An 18949-nucleotide genomic window follows, 5' to 3' on the forward strand; every position below is an offset into this window, starting at 1 on the left:
CGGATGTTACTGGTAGCGTACCGGAAGTGTCCGTGGAATTATTCCCTCTGTGATGCCCCGAGCAGTTTGCAAAGCAAAACAAGTCATTTTGTCGTTGTGACTCTACGTCATAGACACCGAATCCACCGACGCATCGCTAGGTGAGTGTTTGAAATAGAACCTGTTAACGTTCAGTGATGTCGTCACTGTTTTGTTGCGGTCGGCTTACCGGCCGGCAGCGCTAGCCACGTCCGGCTAGCTAGCGTTGTTTGTGTACGTTCCAGTCGGTTCATTTGTGCAGTCATATACGTGCATATTCCTTTGGAAACGCACGACGTCGTGGTCTAACGTTGATGGCTTTTGTTTCGATGTGTATGTTATGTCTATACGGGTATAAGATAAGATAAGATGACACTTTATTAATCCCCGGGGGAGAATTCAGGTGTTACGGCCGCAAAACAGTGCACGTCAAGAAGGGGATCAGAAGAAAGATGAAATGAAAATAACACGTGTACACATCTATCAACATGGTTGACTGGGAGTAGCACTATGCTTATTAGCTAGCCTAATATGGGAAGACGGCAGTCGAGCTAAAGTAAGAAAATGTAGTGTATATAGCAGCAATGTGACAATAATATCAAATGTGCATCACAGTGATAACAGCAATACGAATAATACAAATAATAATAATAATACAATAATATTTTTTATTAAAGTACCACTTAACATTGCTATTTTGGTTATCGTGACAGTATGTGACAATTCTTCTTCATATCTATATGTGTAGTAGCAGGCGTACATTACATGACTCCTGCCTTTCCAAAACGGCTGTGACATCGTTGGGATCCCTCCCCTTTGCTTCCTGTTGTCTCGCCCTCTCTCGGAAGGAGGGATGTGAATTTAGAGAAGGGGCAGCGATTGAGTTGCATTTTTATACCGAGGTGTAGTTGTAGCTATCCAAACTAGGTGCCATGGCGTTGAACAGGCGGCATTCTTCCACCCCCCGGGTGAGTAGCATTGATATGAAATATAAAGTGGACTACATTTTTATTGTAGCTGTAATGTTAAATTTGTTTTTTAATTGTGACCAAATTGAATTGGTAGGCAGTACTTACCATATAGTAGATGTGTGATTCACCTTTTAGCATTGTCCTGTTCAATTAATCAGCCCAAAGATTCAGTAGACAGAATGAAAAACTTGTCAGGTCCTAAAACTATCTCCTACCAGGAAATATAGTCATTGTCCTCTTTGTTTTAACTTGAGGTCCATTGTTCTGTAAATCCTGTAAACACTCCTGTTTAAACACTCCGAAAATAAGCAAATCCTGTTTTTCCGTCTCCATTCTGGAACGATAACCCAGCTAGTCCACCCAGTTTTTCCCCCGTGGATTAAAATGTGAAGTTCACATGTCCCCACGACTATATGGGAGTGTTTGTTACATCAGACAGTGTCCCTGTTCATCCTGAATGAGCCTCTTTGTTTCGAGTAGCTGTGGAGTCTTGTTTATCAGGGTTCCTGCTGTGGTCTGTGTGCCATATGACTCGGTGTGTGTTTGTTTGGCTGCTCTGTGCACTGCCCAAGGGGTCCCCTAGAATTGGTCATCTGTTGCTATGGCTCCTTCATTTCACATAGTTGCTCATCTGACGGCAAATTACATTGAGGGTGTGGGGTTAAATGGAAACCAAAAAAACTCCTACTCTTCAAGAAAAAAGTGCATAGCATAAAGCACAACAAATTGTTGTTGGTGCTCTTGCCATACATCTTATTTCCTTCATCCCTCCTCTTCTTCACCTTTGAAAACCTCTGATAAATGTTTAATAATGTTTATCACTCCTTTCTCCATTTGCACCCTCATCCCACCAGCTGACCAGCCCATTGATCAGCAAAATGAGCAGCGGAGGAGCGGTGGAGAGCAATAAGCCTGCCAAGGTAAGGGTTTTTAATAGGGCCTGCTGTGCACTTAAGACGGGGTATTGATTTCAATATCGTCAATTCCAGGTAAGTTATGGTTTCCTCTTGGCTTACTTGACATGGCTTAGAGTTTCTCTATCCTCTCCTCACCCATTCTCTCCAAGGTCGGCTCCACAGTGGAAGTTATAGGGAAGGGTCAACGTGGCACCGTTGCCTACGTGGGTGCGACCCTCTTTGCCTCTGGGAAATGGGTGGGCGTGGTCCTCGACGAGCCCAAGGGGAAGAACGACGGCACCGTGCAGGGTAAACGGTACTTCACCTGCGAGGATAATCGTGGGATATTTGTCAGACAGTCCCAGGTAACAGGAGCAAATATGTAGGGCACAATACACATTTATAAACACAAAATAACGTGCTTTTGCATCTACACATGTATATAAGTAGTGGTACATGGAAGCAGGCAGCAAACAGTCTGGCCTGTTTACCAAATTAAGTAAAGGTATATTCAGATTTTAACATAAATAAGTAAATATATATATATCTCTATCTTTTTTAATTTTTTTATGGGATTCCTGGTTCTGTTTGTCTGCAGCTCCAGGTCGTGGAAGAAGGCTCCGTCGCCACCACCCCCGAGGCGGCTGACTCTGGTATATCCAGGCTGCCCAGGCATAAAGGTGAAGCAATGAACCCGTTCTAGATTGATGTCGGACCTTCACTTTTATTTTTGTCAGTGTTTAACGCTTTTGAGCCACATCGGGTGACAAAGTCTGATAACCATTCTTTTTTTCCTTTTTTTATTTTCGCAGAAATCCCAGAGACTCAAAGAACAACCAAACAGGTACATCTTTAGGGAAACAGAAAGTATAATTAACTGCTGTATTTTCTTTACAACTGTGCTCTGAAAGTGTTTGGGTTCCCATATACCATTTCAGTAGCAATTAAGAAGTTGCAGATTGCAGTCAACTGTAGGCAAGTCTACTGATCCGTGGAGTTAAAATCCTGGTTCTATGTCAGCGCTGCTCCGTTGTATTAGAGATGGAAAGAGGTTATTTTTTCATTTGGTTAATTTTTGATCATTAATCAGTTAACCTCTTGGAGCCAAGCCGTTTCACCTTCTTGTTTGTGTTGTTTTTCCTAAATACCTTTTGCAGACCCCGCTGAACCTTAAGAAGGTATTCATTCTCACACTGGTGGTTTTCCAACATACTTGAGATGCATTTCACCTTTGAGGTTTATTCATTGGATGATTCAACACATCTTTACGTTTGCACGGGACATCAGATACGAGTCATCCATCACGTTATGTCATCTTTACCATCACAATGATTTGTATTTTGGGGCTTTTTGTTGCAAAAAACAATGGCGGTGTCCCGCACGCTCATCTTTACAGGATCAAATATTGTGATGGTGTGTGAGTCACTGCTCATATGCTCATAAGTCATGTGCCTTTGCCATTTGAATGAGTTCACATTTATTTTTCCCCGTTGTGGCTTTTATCACAAAACATGGCTTGTTTTTTTTCATTACAAAATGAACCTTTACATTTGTCAAATTATAAACCACGTATACACTTTTAAGATTGTGGTTTATTGTGGACGACGACTAACAAAAATCCAATGTCCTCTCTGTGCTGCTAACCTCTTCCCTTGATGCTTGACGTCTGGACGTGCGTGTGTGTGCGTGTCTGTGTTCTCCCGCGTGTCCGCTCTGCACCTTGCCCCCTCCTCTCCTCCTCCAGTCCTCTACCCGTCGTTCTGCCAAGGTGAGCTTGTTTGCAGCAGACCGACTGGGCTGCTGTGAGGTCAAAGGGCAGCAGAGCAGACCCGCACCAAAACACTCAATGAGTCAGAAAACGTTGACACTGATCAACAGGGAAACATGGATGGACATTGTTGGAGAATGTTTTGTTGTTCACCAGTTAAATGGAGGAACATCTCAAATGTCAATTACTTTTCCAAGGTTTTGTATTCTTTGGTCTTTGGACAATGTGGAAGTTAGGGGACAATAATAATATAACACGTTATTAATCTCCGGGGAAAAATCCAGGTATTGGTGAAAGAAAATGGTCGTCTTAGACACAGAAATGTGTTATTGATCAGCAAGATTCACAAATGAACCTGTTTGAGTTGAGACTTGAGTGCCGACAAAGGATGCAAGAGGTGAAGGTTATTTATGTCTCAGTTCTATTGTGGGATGTGACAAAATGAGTTGATGAAGGTGTTTCTCACGGAAGGCTGTGCTAAAGGCGGCTACCATCAGTACCCTGAGCGCGCTAACAGGTTCTGTGTTATCATGCCGCAACAGTGGAGCACGCCAGGCCGCCTCGTCTCGGCCACCTCCCTCCCCTCCCTCTTGCTGCGTCCAGGCGGCCGCTCCCTCTCAATGCTTAGGGTAGGCTTTTTTTGCCTCGGAGACCATCTTGCCTCTCTCTGTGCTCACTCTCTGGGGTGTGCGGTGAGGTTTCTGGTGCAGGGCATCCCTTTAAGCTGTTTCCTTTCATGGAGAAGGGTGAGGATGGGAATTTCCAGGGACTTTGGGATTGGATATTACAATGATTTATATTTCACTGTTGTGTTATTTTCTTTTGATGAGTATGGCAGTACAATGTTACAATTCCTTAAATGATATATATTTAAGGAATTGTATACTGCACTATAGATGTAGAAACGGAACTATTAAAACCATTACATAACCAAGTCCAACGTTGTGCTGCACTTATCGAAACTGCACAAATTCCGCTAGAATGTCTGTTTTTAAGGAACTTTGGATGTTACATTCTCTGAAGTTGTTTCCTAACCATAATATCGATACAATAGTAACCATTGAAATTTACTGGGGAGTCTGCTGATGACTTCCCAACAATTGAATTGCCAAAACAGAAAATCCTCTTTCTTGACTGAATTTTCTGTCCCTGTTGCACACAAACAAATTTTCATGATTTTACTACAAATAGCTGCAGGTAAGGGTGTACCCTGTATTCTATTTTAAGGAAGTCACTGAGTTCTGTGAGCTGTTTGGCGTGGGAGCCATGCAAAACCATTTGGATTTTTGGACTCTCAAACACACACACATTTGACTATCTCATATCATCAGCAGCACTGCCAAGCATGGGATTATCCCACCTTTTCTTCTCTGGGTTGTTGGAGTCAAATCATTGCCATAGGTGGTGTACTTATTTATATTTATTTTGTCCCTTTTCCCTGTCACACCCTTTGTTTCTTTCTCCTGCCTCCTTTCTACTTATCTCTCTAGCTCCCGACACCTCGGGCTGGTCTGGCCTCCTCTCTCTCTGGTGATGTCAGTGAGGCAGGCCTGTCCTCCCAGGGGCCCCTCGCTGCCCCAGTCATACCCCAGCCCAGTGTGACCCCTGCGGCAGCGCCAGCCACGGCCGCAGCCCCTGCCACCCCAAGCAAGGTCAGTGTTTTTACTGGGATCCCTGTGTACATACCCCACTAAGTAAGATCATATAGGATATGTGCTAACTAATTCTACACTAGAGGGATGTTTGACTGTATGTCGTGGCTTTTTAAACATGTAATATGTAACGACACATGACGCACCTATGTTGTTACCGTTCAACCAGGTGGAACCTGCCATGTCAAAGCAGGTAGTGTTATCCTCTCATGGCAGCATGCTGCTGTTACCTGGAATGATGAGTCCACTAACAATGTCTGAATCGTCCCCAAATGACAGCCCCCCCCCCCAGTGCCCCATGTTGTTGGGTGTGATTGTGATCATGCATGTTTTACCCCTTTGAGGCAATGGAAACAGGCGATGTTGGCTTTCAATACTATGTGTGAATTTGGAATGGGTTCACCCTGTTTTACCACTGTAGCTCTATTTCCCTGCTCTGTGGCTGAGGCTTGATTTGCACTGATGGCTAATTGTCAAGGTCCAACAAACACTTACCTACCTACCTACCTACCTACCTACCCACGAATCGATGAGGAATATTCAAAGTAAACACCCCGTTGGGTGTTTTGGGTGCTGGGATCTTCTGCTTCCGTTGATTTTCTTCTCTGACCGGCACATTGAGAGGTAGTCGAGGCGCACTTTGTGAACAAACATTCACCGATTTCTGGTTACATTCGAAGTAGGAGTGGGACATTTATTGTTATTTTGGTTTTGTTTTTTTTAGCTTGAACCAGGATAGCTGAAAGTATTTCAATAACAAGGCTCTATACACTTTGCTTTACCTTGTTTTGTCTCTGATTTGTAAGGTTCTTTGGAACACCCCTCACTTTAATAAGCATTACTATAAACATAGTATCAGAGCTGTTTTCAGGCTTATCTTTTTTCCCCCCATTGTTCTATGAGCACCTACTACTATTTTTTTTTTTTTTTTGCAATGCACATGTTTAACACCACAAAGCACCCAGTCTTCCTCCTCAACAAATACACTATACAATTCTTGTTGTGACTTTGCATATTTTTACTTCTTCAATGACACAGTTATCGCGCTAAATCATCAGTTTCTTGAGATTTATTGTGGGAAATGTATCAAGATACTATCACATTGTGAGTTACATGGGTATTCCCACCCCTAAACCAAAGGATGTAGATCGCGGGGTCTCCTTCAGGACCTCAACTTTTCTCGCTGACTTCCTTCTCTTCCTCCTCTTCTCCCATACCTCTGCGTTTCCATTCATCCCTCCATCCCTCCCAGGAGGATGAGTCTTTGCGTTCTCAGGTGAAGGACCTGGAGGAGAAGCTGGAGACACTGAAGATGAAGCGCACGGAGGACAAGGCCAAGCTGAAGGAGCTGGAGAAGCACAAGATCCAGCTGGAGCAGCTGCAGGAGTGGAAGAACAAGATGCAGGAGCAGCAGGCCGAGCTACAGAAACAACTCAAAGAGGCCAAGAAGGTACGGCCCGCTGACCGCCACCGCGTGGTGCGTTTAAGAGACGGTGAAATTTCAATGGAACAAGAAGGCAAACAGGAATTAATTCATTGTTAACATTAAGAGCGATAAAAGAAAAAAGAAAGATACATAATACATAAGTATTTTTATTGACTTATAAATTTGCACTATATTGAGGGTTCTTACCAAGTCCTTGAGGTACTTGAAGTGCTTGAATTTCATCCTGAGAAATGTAAGTACTGGAATACCTTGAAAACAACCCCATTTGTGCAGAAGTGTTTGAAAAGTCCTTGAAAAAAACCACGATCATTGTTTTGTTATTGAAATTGTAGTGTAATAAAAGATTTCCAGAATCGCTTTTTTTTTTTTTTTATGTGGGGAAAATGTTTTGTTTTTTTGCGTGAAGTCCTTGAAAAATTCGACAAATTGTGCTCAAAAGAACTTTAATTTGTTGCATTTAATTTTGTAATGCCAAAATGAACTGGCATTGAATGAGATTATATCATTGCTATTCTTATTCCTATTGTTAATGCCATTACTATAGCAATTTAGCTAATAATAACATTATAATTAATACTATACTTTTTGAGAAGCAGATGTATACATTTATTTTAATGTATAAAACCAGTTTATCCACGAAATAAGGCATAAAGGGTGCCGCAGCCTTTGTCTTGTGCGTTTCCCCTAGATTTTTTTTTTTTAGGCCTGGTGGTAAGAAAAAGCCCTAAACAGACTAGAGCTCATTACCGTCATCACCGAGCACATCAGCAAATAAAAATATATGCCTATGAAATAAATCCTGAAATAAATAAACAAGACAATACGTAAATATAAATGAGTAAATATCCGCCTGACAGACCAGCCAGAGGCTCTTTTTCTTCACTTTCATTGCGCTGCGGGCATAAGCACGCAAAGTGAAAAAGCAAAACTCGTGTGCGGTGTCACCGCCACGGACACTCACACACTTTTTCCCCTCTCCTGTTTGGTAAACAGTGCTTTTAGTTTTTTTTATTTGATTTTGAAAGATTTGAATAGGCTATTAAAAAAACAAACGATTTTCGATTTTACTGTTCACATGGACACAGTCGGTCCTTTAGTCGGCACATTTTAATATCCCTAGTTTGTACATGTATTTAGATGGCATACATGGACTGTAAATTCCAGTTTAAAAAGACCGTAATTATAAGTATTTTTTCGGGACAGTTCTGTTATTTTTTACATAAAAAAATATTTTTTTTTTTTTTGGCCTGGTGGGGGTTCTCGTTGGCCTGGTGACCCGCCAGGCCTGCACAATTACAGGGTAAACACTGGTGCGGTTTAGTTGCGGTCATAACTCTTCCCCCCTTCCTCCCCCAGGAGAGCCGGGAGGCCCAGGAGGCGAAGGACCGCTACACGGAGGAGATGTCCGACACGGCTGACGCCATCGAGATGGCCACACTGGACAAGGAGATGGCCGAGGAGCGGGCCGAGTCGCTGCAGGTGGAGGTGGACTCGCTTAAGGATAAGGTGGAGGAGCTTTCCATGGACCTGGAGATCATCAAACACGAGATCGAGGAGAATGGTTTGTGTGTTCGTGTGTGTGTTCGTGTGTGCGCGCTTGAGTGGGTTTTTGACATTACCCAAGGTGTTTCTTGCCCTCAGTCTTCCTTTCTCCTGCCCCGAACTCTAATGTCTTCCACCCCCTCTCTCCCTCGTCCCACGCCAGGCTCAGACGGTGCCGCCTCCAGCTACCATGTGAAACAGCTGGAGGAGCAGAACGGCAGACTGAAGGAGGCACTCGTCAGGTCCGTCACATCTCATTGTAAACTGATAGAATATACTCTATATATGTATGTATCTACCCGTGTGTGTGTGTGTGTGTGTGTGTGTGTGTGTGTGTGTGTGTGTGTGTGTGTGTGTGTGTGTGTGTGTGTGTGTGTGTGTGTGTGTGTGTGTGTGTGTGTGTGTGTGTGTGTGTGTGTTATTTTTTAAGTCAAATAATTCTTCATAATTGATATACTAAGTGATCACCCTGTTGTTTCCTCTGCAGGATGCGCGACCTCTCGTCGTCAGAGAAACAGGAGCACTTGAAGCTCCAGAAGCAGATGGAGAAGAATAACACGGAGCTGGAGACACTGCGGAGCCAGAAGGAGAAGCTGCAGGAGCAGATGTCGCAGGCCGAGGTCACCATCGACGAGCTGAAAGAACAGGTAGAATCCAGTCTCAAATCACCAGCAACGCCTCTGAGTAACACCTGAACGTCTTTGCCTCGGGATGTGAAGAAGGGGTTTCTGGGTAATCGTAACTTTGCAGAGGAGCCCACATGCGCATTTCTTTCTTCTCAACTATGTGTGTCTGCAAGGTGGATGCGGCATTGGGATCGGAGGAGATGGTGGAGACCCTGACGGAGAGAAACCTGGACCTGGAAGAGAAAGTCCGAGAGCTCAGAGAGACCGTCGTTGATCTGGTTGGTCCAACTGTCTACGTGACTTTTGGAGTATCGGCCAGTACTGTGCTCCGATCAGATCAATTATTTTCACTGAACGGTAGACGGTTGCTTTGAGGTCAGCAGCTAATTATTGATGTAAAATCAGTGTTAGTCAAGTTGCTTTCCCTTAATGTCAATGTCACATTTACTTATCTGGTTCTCTGAATTCAAATCACCCCTCAACTCTCCCTCTTGTCTCCATCTGTCTCCGTCAGGAGGCCATCAACGAGATGAACGACGAGCTCCAGGAGAACGGCCGGGAGACTGAGATGGAGCTGAGGGAGCAGCTGGACCTGAGTGTGTCCAAGGCACGGGAGGCTCAGAAGAGGGTGGAGGCCTCTCAGGAGACTGTGGCCGACTACCAGCATACCATCACGAAGTACCGGGAGCTCACCCTCAGGCTACAGGTGGGCACATAGATGTACACAAAGTATGTCCTTAGTTAGTTTTAGTCTATAAAGAGTGTTAAAGAAAAAAAAAAACAAGGTTTATTTACAAATATCTTCTAACCGTGCTCTGCTCTCCGTGCACTAGGAGGCCAACACAGAGCTGACCAATGCACAGAACACCAATGCTGAGCAGGTCCAGCAACCCCCTGCTGAGCTCTTTGACTTCAAAATCAAGTTTGCAGAGACCAAAGCCTACGCCAAGGTAAGGGAGGATGGTGGTGGCGCCCCCCACTGGAAGTGTGTACTAACTGAAGATTCATGAATTTAAAATCAAGTCACTTTTTGTAGACACAAAACTGGCAAAAAGGGTTGGAGTATGAAATGTGGTGCAGGGGTTCCCAAACTAGGGTCTACTGCCCCCAAGAAATTGTGAAATGTTTTTGTTTTTAAATTATTTGTTTATTGTTTACATTTTTAGATATATATATTTTCTTATCTTTTTTTTTTTTTTTTTTTTTTTTACAAAATAAATATATACACTCAACCTCACTTATGATGGTGAGCTGGGAGCCCCGGTTCTAGTCCATTTATTGAATACGAAAAAGTACCAAGACAGGTGGGCTGGGCATCACATTTGAATTCATGTAATTCTCTTTGTTCCCTGTATTGCTCCTACATGCAGTTTAATAAACGCTGTGTCTCCCCCAGGCCATCGAGATGGAGCTGAGGAAGATGGAGGTGGGCCAGGCCAACAGACAGGTCTCCCTGCTCACCTCCTTCATGCCTGACTCCTTTCTCCGCCACGGGGGAGACCACGACTGCATCCTGGTGCTGCTGCTCATTCCCAGGCTCATCTGTAAGGTACACAACTGCCTGCCTTTGTGTTTGGTTTGACCAGTCGGCTGAACGCGATCGATTGGATGATCGCAGAGTCCATATTGGTACATTGTGTGTACTTTTTGAATCCAAAGATCTGAGAAAACAAGTGCGGGACTGATTAAGGGGCCGGAAAATGGATCATAAAAGTCTAAATGTGAGTTGGGCATGAGAGGGGCCCTCCAGATCTTGAATGAGCGAAAACTACCGAAGAGTATTGGATTCATTCAGGGAAAATTGAATTCAACCAGAACTCCCAAGGGTGAGCGGCTGGTTGCTTCCCCGGAATGAGGTGATGCTTCACAGCCAGCGGCAGCGCTGTTGGTCGCTGTTTCAATGGCGTATTAGGGACCATCTACAAATGACATGACTCAAAAGAGAAGACTCAATCTAAGTCTTTATGCTTCTGAGATCTAATGTGTAATCTTTATGTGTTGCACAGCCTTTATATTTCAAAATAAAAAAGCTGTTTTTTTAATTTACATTTTATTTACATATATTACAGTTGTATAGGTTAAATAGACAAATATATTGTTTGTATTTTGCAATTATTCAAGTATTCATAATATTAAACACAGTGCACTATATCTCAATGTTTATATGGTTGGTAGATCACCATAAGCCATCCGCTGTGGGCATCTGGTGGCGTCTGGCCTAATCTACTTCTCATCCTCTCTCGCTCTCTCTCTCTGTGCACCTGCCAGGCTGAACTGATCAGCAAACAGGCCCAGGAGAAGTTCGACCTCAATGGGAACACTATTCAGGAGATAGGGATGCGAGGATCCCCAGGGGAGCAGCTCAGCTTTGCCTCTGGACTGGTCTACTCCCTCACCCTGCTGCAGGCCACGCTGCACAAATATGAACAGTAAGCGCTAAGATGAATTTTATTCATCTATTTATTTTTTCTAATAATAATAATTCATTGTATGCATTTTTTTATTTTTGCCTCTGAATTCCTTTCATACGTTTGTTTTCCACACGTTTTCTTTCCCACTTCTCTGTACCTTTTTTATGCCTGAATTGCCTCATTGGGAGAGCGACTGATATCCTATTTTTCTGGCAGAGAAGAGCAGGGAAAAAAAAGCCTTAAATGCTTCCAGGGACTTTCCAGCGGTCTGTCTAAAACAAACACAGCAACATTTATGCATTCAATCTCACTTTCTTTGACATCTTGTCCTCCTCCTTCCCTGTCTGGCATCCAGGGCTCTGATCAGCTGCAGCGTGGAGGTGTTCAAGCGGATGGGGACTCTCTACTCGGAGATGAGCGTCCACGAGCGCTCCCTGGACTACTTCATCGACCTGCTGCACAAAGACCAGCTGGATGAGACTGTGCAGGTGGAGCCCCTCACCAAGGCCATCAAATACTACCAGGTGGGAATGAATAAATGTCTTTTGCATGTATGGAGTCACTTATATACATCACTTTATTGACACAATGTGTTGACGTGGAGTGACTCCAACCATTCACACATTTTACCTCCTGCTTCCTCTTTCAGCACCTTTACAGCATTCACCTGTCAGAGAACACTGAGGACTGCACAGTACAGCTGGCTGACCACATCAAGGTGTGTGAGATTCTTCAAAATAGTAATTCTTTTTTTATTTTACATTTTCTTAATGTAAACGTATTACTCACTTATATACACGTATAGGTGTCTGAATTTCGACACTTTTTCACACGCTCTCCAGTTTGCTAATTCTTGCAATGCAGCTTTGCCGCCCCCACCTCATTTACCACCAGCTATACTACATAAACACTGAAGATAAGATTGGACTTGATGTAGTGGTAAATCTAATTATTCCCCGAGGGGAAAATCAGGATTGTGGTAATTGTGGTTTTCTATTTAGTCCTCTGAAAGTGGATACTTATGGAATAACAGTCCCGTGACTGTTATCACAGCCCTGTTTCAATTTCACTTTCTATCTAGGGCTGGGTTAAAAAAAAAAAAAAAAAAAAAAATTGACCCTTTTGTTTGGAAGTTATGCAACCAGTTTTCACTCATATGAAAAAAACAGTATAGTCAGCAATTAATTTAATTATTACATTTCTGTTTCATTTTGATTATTCATTTAACTTATATTGATACTCTTTGTATCGAAATGTAATCAAATCGTGAGATCCTGCCCAATACCGGCCCTATTTTAAAAAGTAGTCCAAAAAAAGTACTGGAAAGTCCTTGAATTTCATTTTGTAACACCAGAATGAACCCTGATAATTTTGTTCTTATCTTAGAAATGTGTACTGAATTTAAAATGTTTATGAGTTGGGTCTTCATCGGGGCTTCCCTCCCTGCAGTTTATCCAGAGTGCCCTGGACTGTATGGGGGCAGAGGTGTCCCGTCTGCGGGCCTTCCTGGCGGCAGGCCAAGAGGGCTCAGGCCTGGCCGTCCTGCTGAAGGACCTGGACACTTCCTGCTCCGACATCAAACAGTTCTGCAAGAAGATCCGCCGTCGCATGCCAGGGACCGACGCCATGGGTGCCCCTGCCGCTGTGACGTTCGGACTGCCGGTAAATCCGACACACACTATTTACACAATTGATCTTTTGCTATGATTTGAATGCTACCTGACAACGTGATGGTGAACATGGGATAGAAACAATGCTGCAACTATCACATTTTCATAATTGATGAAGCTGCATTGATCATTTCACCTCTAGAACCCAGTGAGTTCAGATTATCACAACCTTGTTGTTGATGATGAGGATGATGATGACCGTTCTGCTCACTGCAGGTGTCTGAGACGCTGACTGAGTGCAGGCGGCAGCTGAGCCGGGTGGTGGCGGTGCTGCAGGAGGTGGCGGCAGCCGGCGCTCAGATGGTCGCGTCGCTGGCCGAGCAGGAGGGCCTCAACGCCCTCAAACTGGAGGACATTGCCTTCACGGCCGTGGAACAGGTACGGCCAACGGAAACGTGTGACGGAAACATATTGCTTTTATGCTTTGCGTCAATACTGTTACTGTTGTCCTTTAACCCCGGCAGGTCTACGGCACCCACGACGGCAACGCCCAGGAGTGCCTGCGTCAGTCCTGCAGCTCCGTCATCGCCACCATGAACAAGATGGCCACCGCCATGCAGGAGGGCGAGTATGACGCAGAGAAGCCGCAGGGCAAGGTAGCTCTTAAATTTCAAAAGTAGAAAAACAGCACACCTGTACATCACAGTACTTTTTGCATTGAGCCATCTGGTAGATTTAAAACCCAAAGCATTCGCTTAGTAGTTCATTTTTTGTCTCTATTGATCACCGGCACTTGCAGCCTTTCCAGGAAGGTTAGTGTATTGTGCAGGGATTGTATTTCCAAACTGTAGTAAATTCTAAATCCAAAGCAGCCTAGACTTTGTGTTGCATAGACATGCATGCATTGAGATCAGTGCAACAAAAAAACAACTTCTTACCAGGTCCATGAGGTGCTTGAATTTCGTCCTCAGAATTTTAAGTTCCTGTGTCGCGCAGTGACAGATTGGCCATCTGGCAATGAGGCAAATGCCAGAAGGGCCGCCCTACTATGATCCGTCAAATCCCTGCTCGCCCAGTTGGGCGCAGGGAAATGTGGCGTACAGAAGATCGTTTTCCCAGTGTGGACGTGGGGGCGGGAGTCCTTCTGATCGAGGCTCACCCTGTGGATGGTGTGAGGCTGATAACGGCACCCGTCGCACCAGGGCGTGATCTTCCAGGACTCGGGTTGCTTGGGAATGCAGCCCAAAGCAGGTGGTAAACTCCATCTAAGGCTAAATACTGGTACGAGACACATAGTCAACAAGTACAGTGAGGGGAAAGTGGAAAAACTTTGAGGAGAGAGTTCAACAGGGCATGAAACTAAAGAGGTAAATGGGTCGGGTCCGCGCATACCGCTGGGGGGTCTCAACCCAGGGATTAGGCTCAGTGACCCGGTGTCATGAGGATCCCCTCATTAGGGACCTCTGCCCGGGCCTCGTCCAACCCCCGTCGGACCGCATTTCCTCCGCGGCAGTGCGCTGCGACCGCCTCTGGATCGGTTGAGAAGAGCTCGGGGGCGAAGGTGGCTTTACAGCACCCCGACCTCTTCCCGGGGCCGCAGACTCGATTACTTGTTGCGGAACGGGGCCCCTTCGCCCCCCCCCCCCCCCCCCCAGCGCGGCCCTCAAATGGTGCGGGATCCCACTGCCCCCCCGCCTGGTCCGCCGGGAATGTGGAGATTGAGCACGTGCGATAATATCCGGAAGATAGTGAACTATGCCTGGGCAGGGCAGAGGAAACTCTGGTGGAGGCCCGTAGCGGTCCTGGTGTGCAAATCGGTCGTGCGGCCTGGGCATAGGGGCGAAAGACTAATCGAACCATCTAGTAGCTGGTTCCCTCCGAAGTCTCCCTCAGGCGCTCGACACTTACAGTTTTATATGGTAAATCGCTATCTCAAGCTTTTTATGTTAACATTTGGGTGGGGTTGGTGTTGGGTTGGTAATGCCATGGACATTTTTTGATCCCAGTACCTCACTGGTGTCGTGTCTCCCGTTCAGACTCATCCGGTGGAGATGAGGGCAGCGGCGGTCAGAGCCGAGATGACCGACTCGGAGGGCCTGGGGGTCAAACTGGAGGACAGAGAGACCGCCATCAAGGAGCTCAAGAAGTCCCTTAAGATCAAGGTAACACAAAAAATCGAATCTCTACAAGTCTTGTTTTTTGTTTTTTTTTGTGGAACGGTCTTTCCAGAGCAGGTCTTCACTCCACCTCCTCCTCCTTGCAGGGCGAGGAGCTCAGCGAGGCCAACGTCCGCCTCAGCCTGCTGGAGAAGAAGCTGGACACCTCCACCAAGGATGCGGACGAACGGGTGGAGAAGATCCAGACCAAGCTGGACGACACGCTGGCCCTGCTCAAGAAGAAGGAAAAGTAAGTCGTTGGAAACGCAGCTCGGTGCATCGCTGTGAAAGTACGAGAAACTTCTGGGGTTTTTGGCTTTGGTAATATCGTGGTATATTGTTAAATGTTGTCTTGCAGTCAAGTTATTCAATGTCTTGGGTCCCTCCTACCTCAGGGAGTTCGAGGAGACGATGGACGCCCTTCAGGCCGACATCGACCAGCTGGAGGCGGAAAAGACGGAGCTGAAGCAGCGCATCAGTAACCAGTCGAAGACGACCATCGAGTCGATCCGAGGTCCGCTCCCCGCTGGGATTGCCTCCGTCGTCCAGGGAGCAGCTGGAGGTGCGCGGCGTGCGGCGTGCTTTATCAGCGATATTAAGACTTGAAAGTGATCGTAACTTTGTGTCTTAGAAAGGAAAAAAATATATATGTCAATTGAAAACACATAAAGTGAGAAATATGTTTATTGTAGGGTGAATAGTTTTGGGGTCCCTCACCTGAAGAGATTTAACAAAAAAAGGAACGGGGGGGGAGGGGGGTGTAACGTGTTTAATGTAGGTTTACATTATCACATTAAAAAAAATATATAGATATAGCTAGATAGCTAAAAATATATATTATGTTGTTTTGGATCAGCTGTCAGTGAACACTTATTTAATTAAAATATTACATTTTGGGGTTACTTTTTAAATATTTTAATTGGTCTAATATTTTCACAAATATGTATTAAACTACATAACAAATATTGGAGTGTTTCAAATATTTAAAAAAGTAACAAAAAAAGTGTTTGATCCATATTTGTTAAAAATGTTCAACAATGAAGGTTAAACGTTGAGCCAGTTGTTTTTAACTGCATCTACTGAATACGTCCCTCTCTCGCCCTCTTTCTTTTTCCTCTCTCTCCGTCCCTGCCTTGCAGCCGGTGAGTCCCCAGCCATGGTGGGGCCCGCGCAGGTGGTAGACTCACCTCTCCTCAGGCAGCAGGTGGAGGCCCAGCGACTGGGCATCAAACACCTCAAGAACGAAAACAACCGACTCAAGGTACACCGGGAAATCTGCAATAGGACGTCCCTGTTGGCCGTGTTGTAGCTCGTCCCTGGGTTTATTAAAATGAGATCTGGAAAAGTGTCAAATGAATTCGGCATTCATGTTGAACGTCGTGCAGCAGTTGACGGCTCTGCTGCCCGTTCCCTGCAGGCGGAGAGCATGAGGGCCCAGCTCGCCGCCTTGCCCCCGCTCCGTCTCCCCAGACTCCCCGAAATAGCCAAAGAGGGCTCGTCGCCACCAGGGGGCCCCAACACCGCCATCTATCGCCGCACCGACCAGCTGCTGGCCACCCTGCTCAAGCTGAGTGCCGAGGTCAAGGTGGTCGACATCACTGGGAAGGCGGCAGGTCAGTTGTATGGTTGTTTTTTGTTTTTGTTTTTTTGTGTGTGTGTGTGTCAACATACTTTTTATTTATTTTTATTTTTTTATTTGGTCGGCATTGTCTCCATGTAATTTCCTTCTTCCTGTTTGTTTTGGTTCGTCGTGAACTGGTGTCCATCCTCGCTGTATCTCTCCCAGTGAGTGCCAGCTCTCAGCTCCTGGAGCAGACCGCTCGCCTGCAGAGCCTCAGCAACACTCTAGATATACTCAAGGTGATGCAGCGTCCTGTCCCCCAGTCGGTCAATTTACTTTCGGGCTCCGTATCGTGAGGATCACGTGTTCTAATCAACGTGTCTACCTGCTTGATAATATCCACATGACTAATGATTGTTTCCTCAAATATAATATCATATCACTGAGGTATTCCTCAAAAATATTGAGTTTTTCCATTATGTAAATATCGTTAAAGCCTAGTTTGCTGTTTTGGCGAATTCTTGCTCATTGCTATTTGGCAGGACGTTCATTGGGATACAAAGTTGAGTCTGGAGTCACATCCTTCTCGCTCTCTCTCTCACTCTCTCTCAGGATGAAGTGGCAGAGCACGTCGTCTCGTCTCAGCCGGGAGCCAGGGCCTCCTCAGACTTCGCCACCTTTCCCGTCTCCTCCTTCGTCAAGGTAACACTTGGGAATCCATTCATTTGATAATTACTGTTAAGTCTTCTGTACTGTAGGGAGTCAGTACCTGTACCATATCAACCGGTTCCTGTTTTCAGAGCCATCCATCATTTAAGACCCGGGTGGGGGTTGGGGGGGGTGACTCTGGCCTATTGTAGCCATCCAGTGAACATCTACTGGGTGTTTCCTAAAATTGAGATAGATATATATATAGATATAGATATATTATTGTTTTTGTTTTTTGTAAAAAGAATAGTAGAATTCCTACCTTATTTTACAAGAATTTGTTGACAAAATAGAAAAATCTATAGCTTTCTTGAATAGTTCATAGTAGTCAATGGCCCATTATTATACAGTATATGTAATCAATCTGGTCTCAAACAGGAAAGAGGTTCCCTGCCCCTGATTTTAATATAACACTTAAAGTGTCCTTCTCGATCTCTGTCCCTTTCCCCCCCGACGCTCCAGGCCAAAGAGGAGAAGAAAGGAGGAACGGTGTTTGTGGGCCGTGTGGCCATCCCCTGCACCCGCGGACAGGAACAAACGCACCGCCTCGTCCTGTCGCAGCGGCAGCTGCAGCAAGTGCACCACCTCCTCATGGCCTGAGGATGGCGCACTATCGGCCAAAATCCACCATTTAAAAGATTCCCTTCTTGTACTGAGCTCCTGCGTTCTATCCCACTGTCAATATAGCTTCAAATCTTCTCAGGAAAGGGATCCAACATTGTGATGAAACCAGCCTTTTCACTTGATGCCAAAGACACAAGATAGTGTTCTCATCAAGTACAGTAAATGTATGTCCCATGAGAAATGCTGTTTCACGTCTTTGTCCTTTCTGAAATTCCTTTTACGGTTCAATGTCACTTTTATACAGACAGGAGGGTGTGAGGTGGAATGCTGAAGGCAGAAACAGCTAACCGGGAGGAGTGGAAAACAAACACTATTTTCTTTCCAAACATTTTCGTACTGCGCTTGTTACTCAAGTTGTCCTAAACTATTTCAACAATAAACGTGACCAATTTGATCAGTTTGCATCAAGTCTGTAACCAATGTATATTTCTGTCAATTATTAGCTGTTTTGGCCGTATCACTTAATTTAATGTAGGATTTGCCATGTTTTTAAGTCACTTTAATAATCAGTCGGTGTGTAGTGTTTAGCTGCAATTCCACCCAGCTTCCACCATCTTGCTTGTATTGCATTTTATTATCTATTCATTATAGTTTGAGGAGACTCTAGTTGGTGTCATTCGAGCATTCTATTATTGCATCCTATTTTCAATTCTGTTTAACTAAATGGATATTTTGGAACAACCGGTTATGGGTTTATGGGTTAACCCTGAAGTGGCTGTCAGTGGGGTCACACTCTACTCTATGCATATACAGTATATTCATTATTTTAAGGTAATTTATTTAATGCTTAAAATTGTTTGGCTGTTAAGTTGTCCATAATAAACTCCTCCCATGTCTATATTGTTTTCATTTAATAACCCCAATCAAAACATTGTGATAAAATAAGTCTTTGTAAGAAAGTCACTCCCTATATGATGCATTCTCTATGAAAATTATTTTCTAGTGATATTCTGGTTTAA

General features: G+C 44.8%; 1 protein-coding gene across 4 annotated transcripts; it reads left to right on the forward strand.

The window, feature by feature from the left end:
* The first annotated feature begins 26 nt into the window (after window positions 1-26).
* LOC307246828 (dynactin subunit 1-like) lies at window positions 27-18900 on the forward strand. Of its 4 annotated transcripts, none has more exons than XM_080022856.1 (29): window positions 27-140; window positions 1844-1909; window positions 2056-2250; window positions 2484-2565; window positions 2698-2729; window positions 5144-5305; window positions 5475-5498; window positions 6558-6755; window positions 8109-8313; window positions 8458-8536; window positions 8782-8941; window positions 9094-9198; window positions 9435-9626; window positions 9754-9870; window positions 10317-10469; window positions 11189-11349; window positions 11687-11855; window positions 11981-12049; window positions 12781-12993; window positions 13218-13379; window positions 13466-13597; window positions 14978-15103; window positions 15205-15347; window positions 15493-15659; window positions 16237-16358; window positions 16515-16710; window positions 16884-16957; window positions 17271-17360; window positions 17829-18900. In XM_080022856.1, the coding sequence occupies exons 2-29, from the start codon at window positions 1868-1870 to the stop codon at window positions 17964-17966; spliced, it is 3708 nt and encodes a 1235-aa protein (XP_079878982.1). In that variant the 5' UTR covers window positions 27-140; window positions 1844-1867; the 3' UTR covers window positions 17967-18900. The 4 variants fall into 4 exon arrangements, with proteins under 4 accessions (XP_079878982.1, XP_079878980.1, XP_079878981.1 ...); XM_080022854.1 differs by lacking the exon at window positions 27-140 and adding an exon at window positions 913-986; XM_080022855.1 differs by lacking the exons at window positions 27-140; window positions 5475-5498 and adding an exon at window positions 913-986.
* The last annotated feature ends 49 nt before the right edge of the window (window positions 18901-18949 follow it).

This window comes from Zeus faber (assembly GCF_960531495.2).
Source record: "Zeus faber genome assembly, chromosome: 22".
Taxonomy (NCBI): domain Eukaryota; kingdom Metazoa; phylum Chordata; class Actinopteri; order Zeiformes; family Zeidae; genus Zeus; species Zeus faber.

Excerpts from the sequence above, each read along its gene's own strand:
- LOC307246828 (XM_080022854.1), top strand. The coding sequence starts at position 951 with ATGGCGTTGAACAGGCGGCATTCTTCCACCCCCCGG. Across the intron at positions 2,251-2,483 it reads TATTTGTCAGACAGTCCCAG|CTCCAGGTCGTGGAAGAAGG; the intron begins GTAACAGGAGCA and ends GTTTGTCTGCAG. Across the intron at positions 16,359-16,514 it reads ACGAAAACAACCGACTCAAG|GCGGAGAGCATGAGGGCCCA; the intron begins GTACACCGGGAA and ends CGTTCCCTGCAG.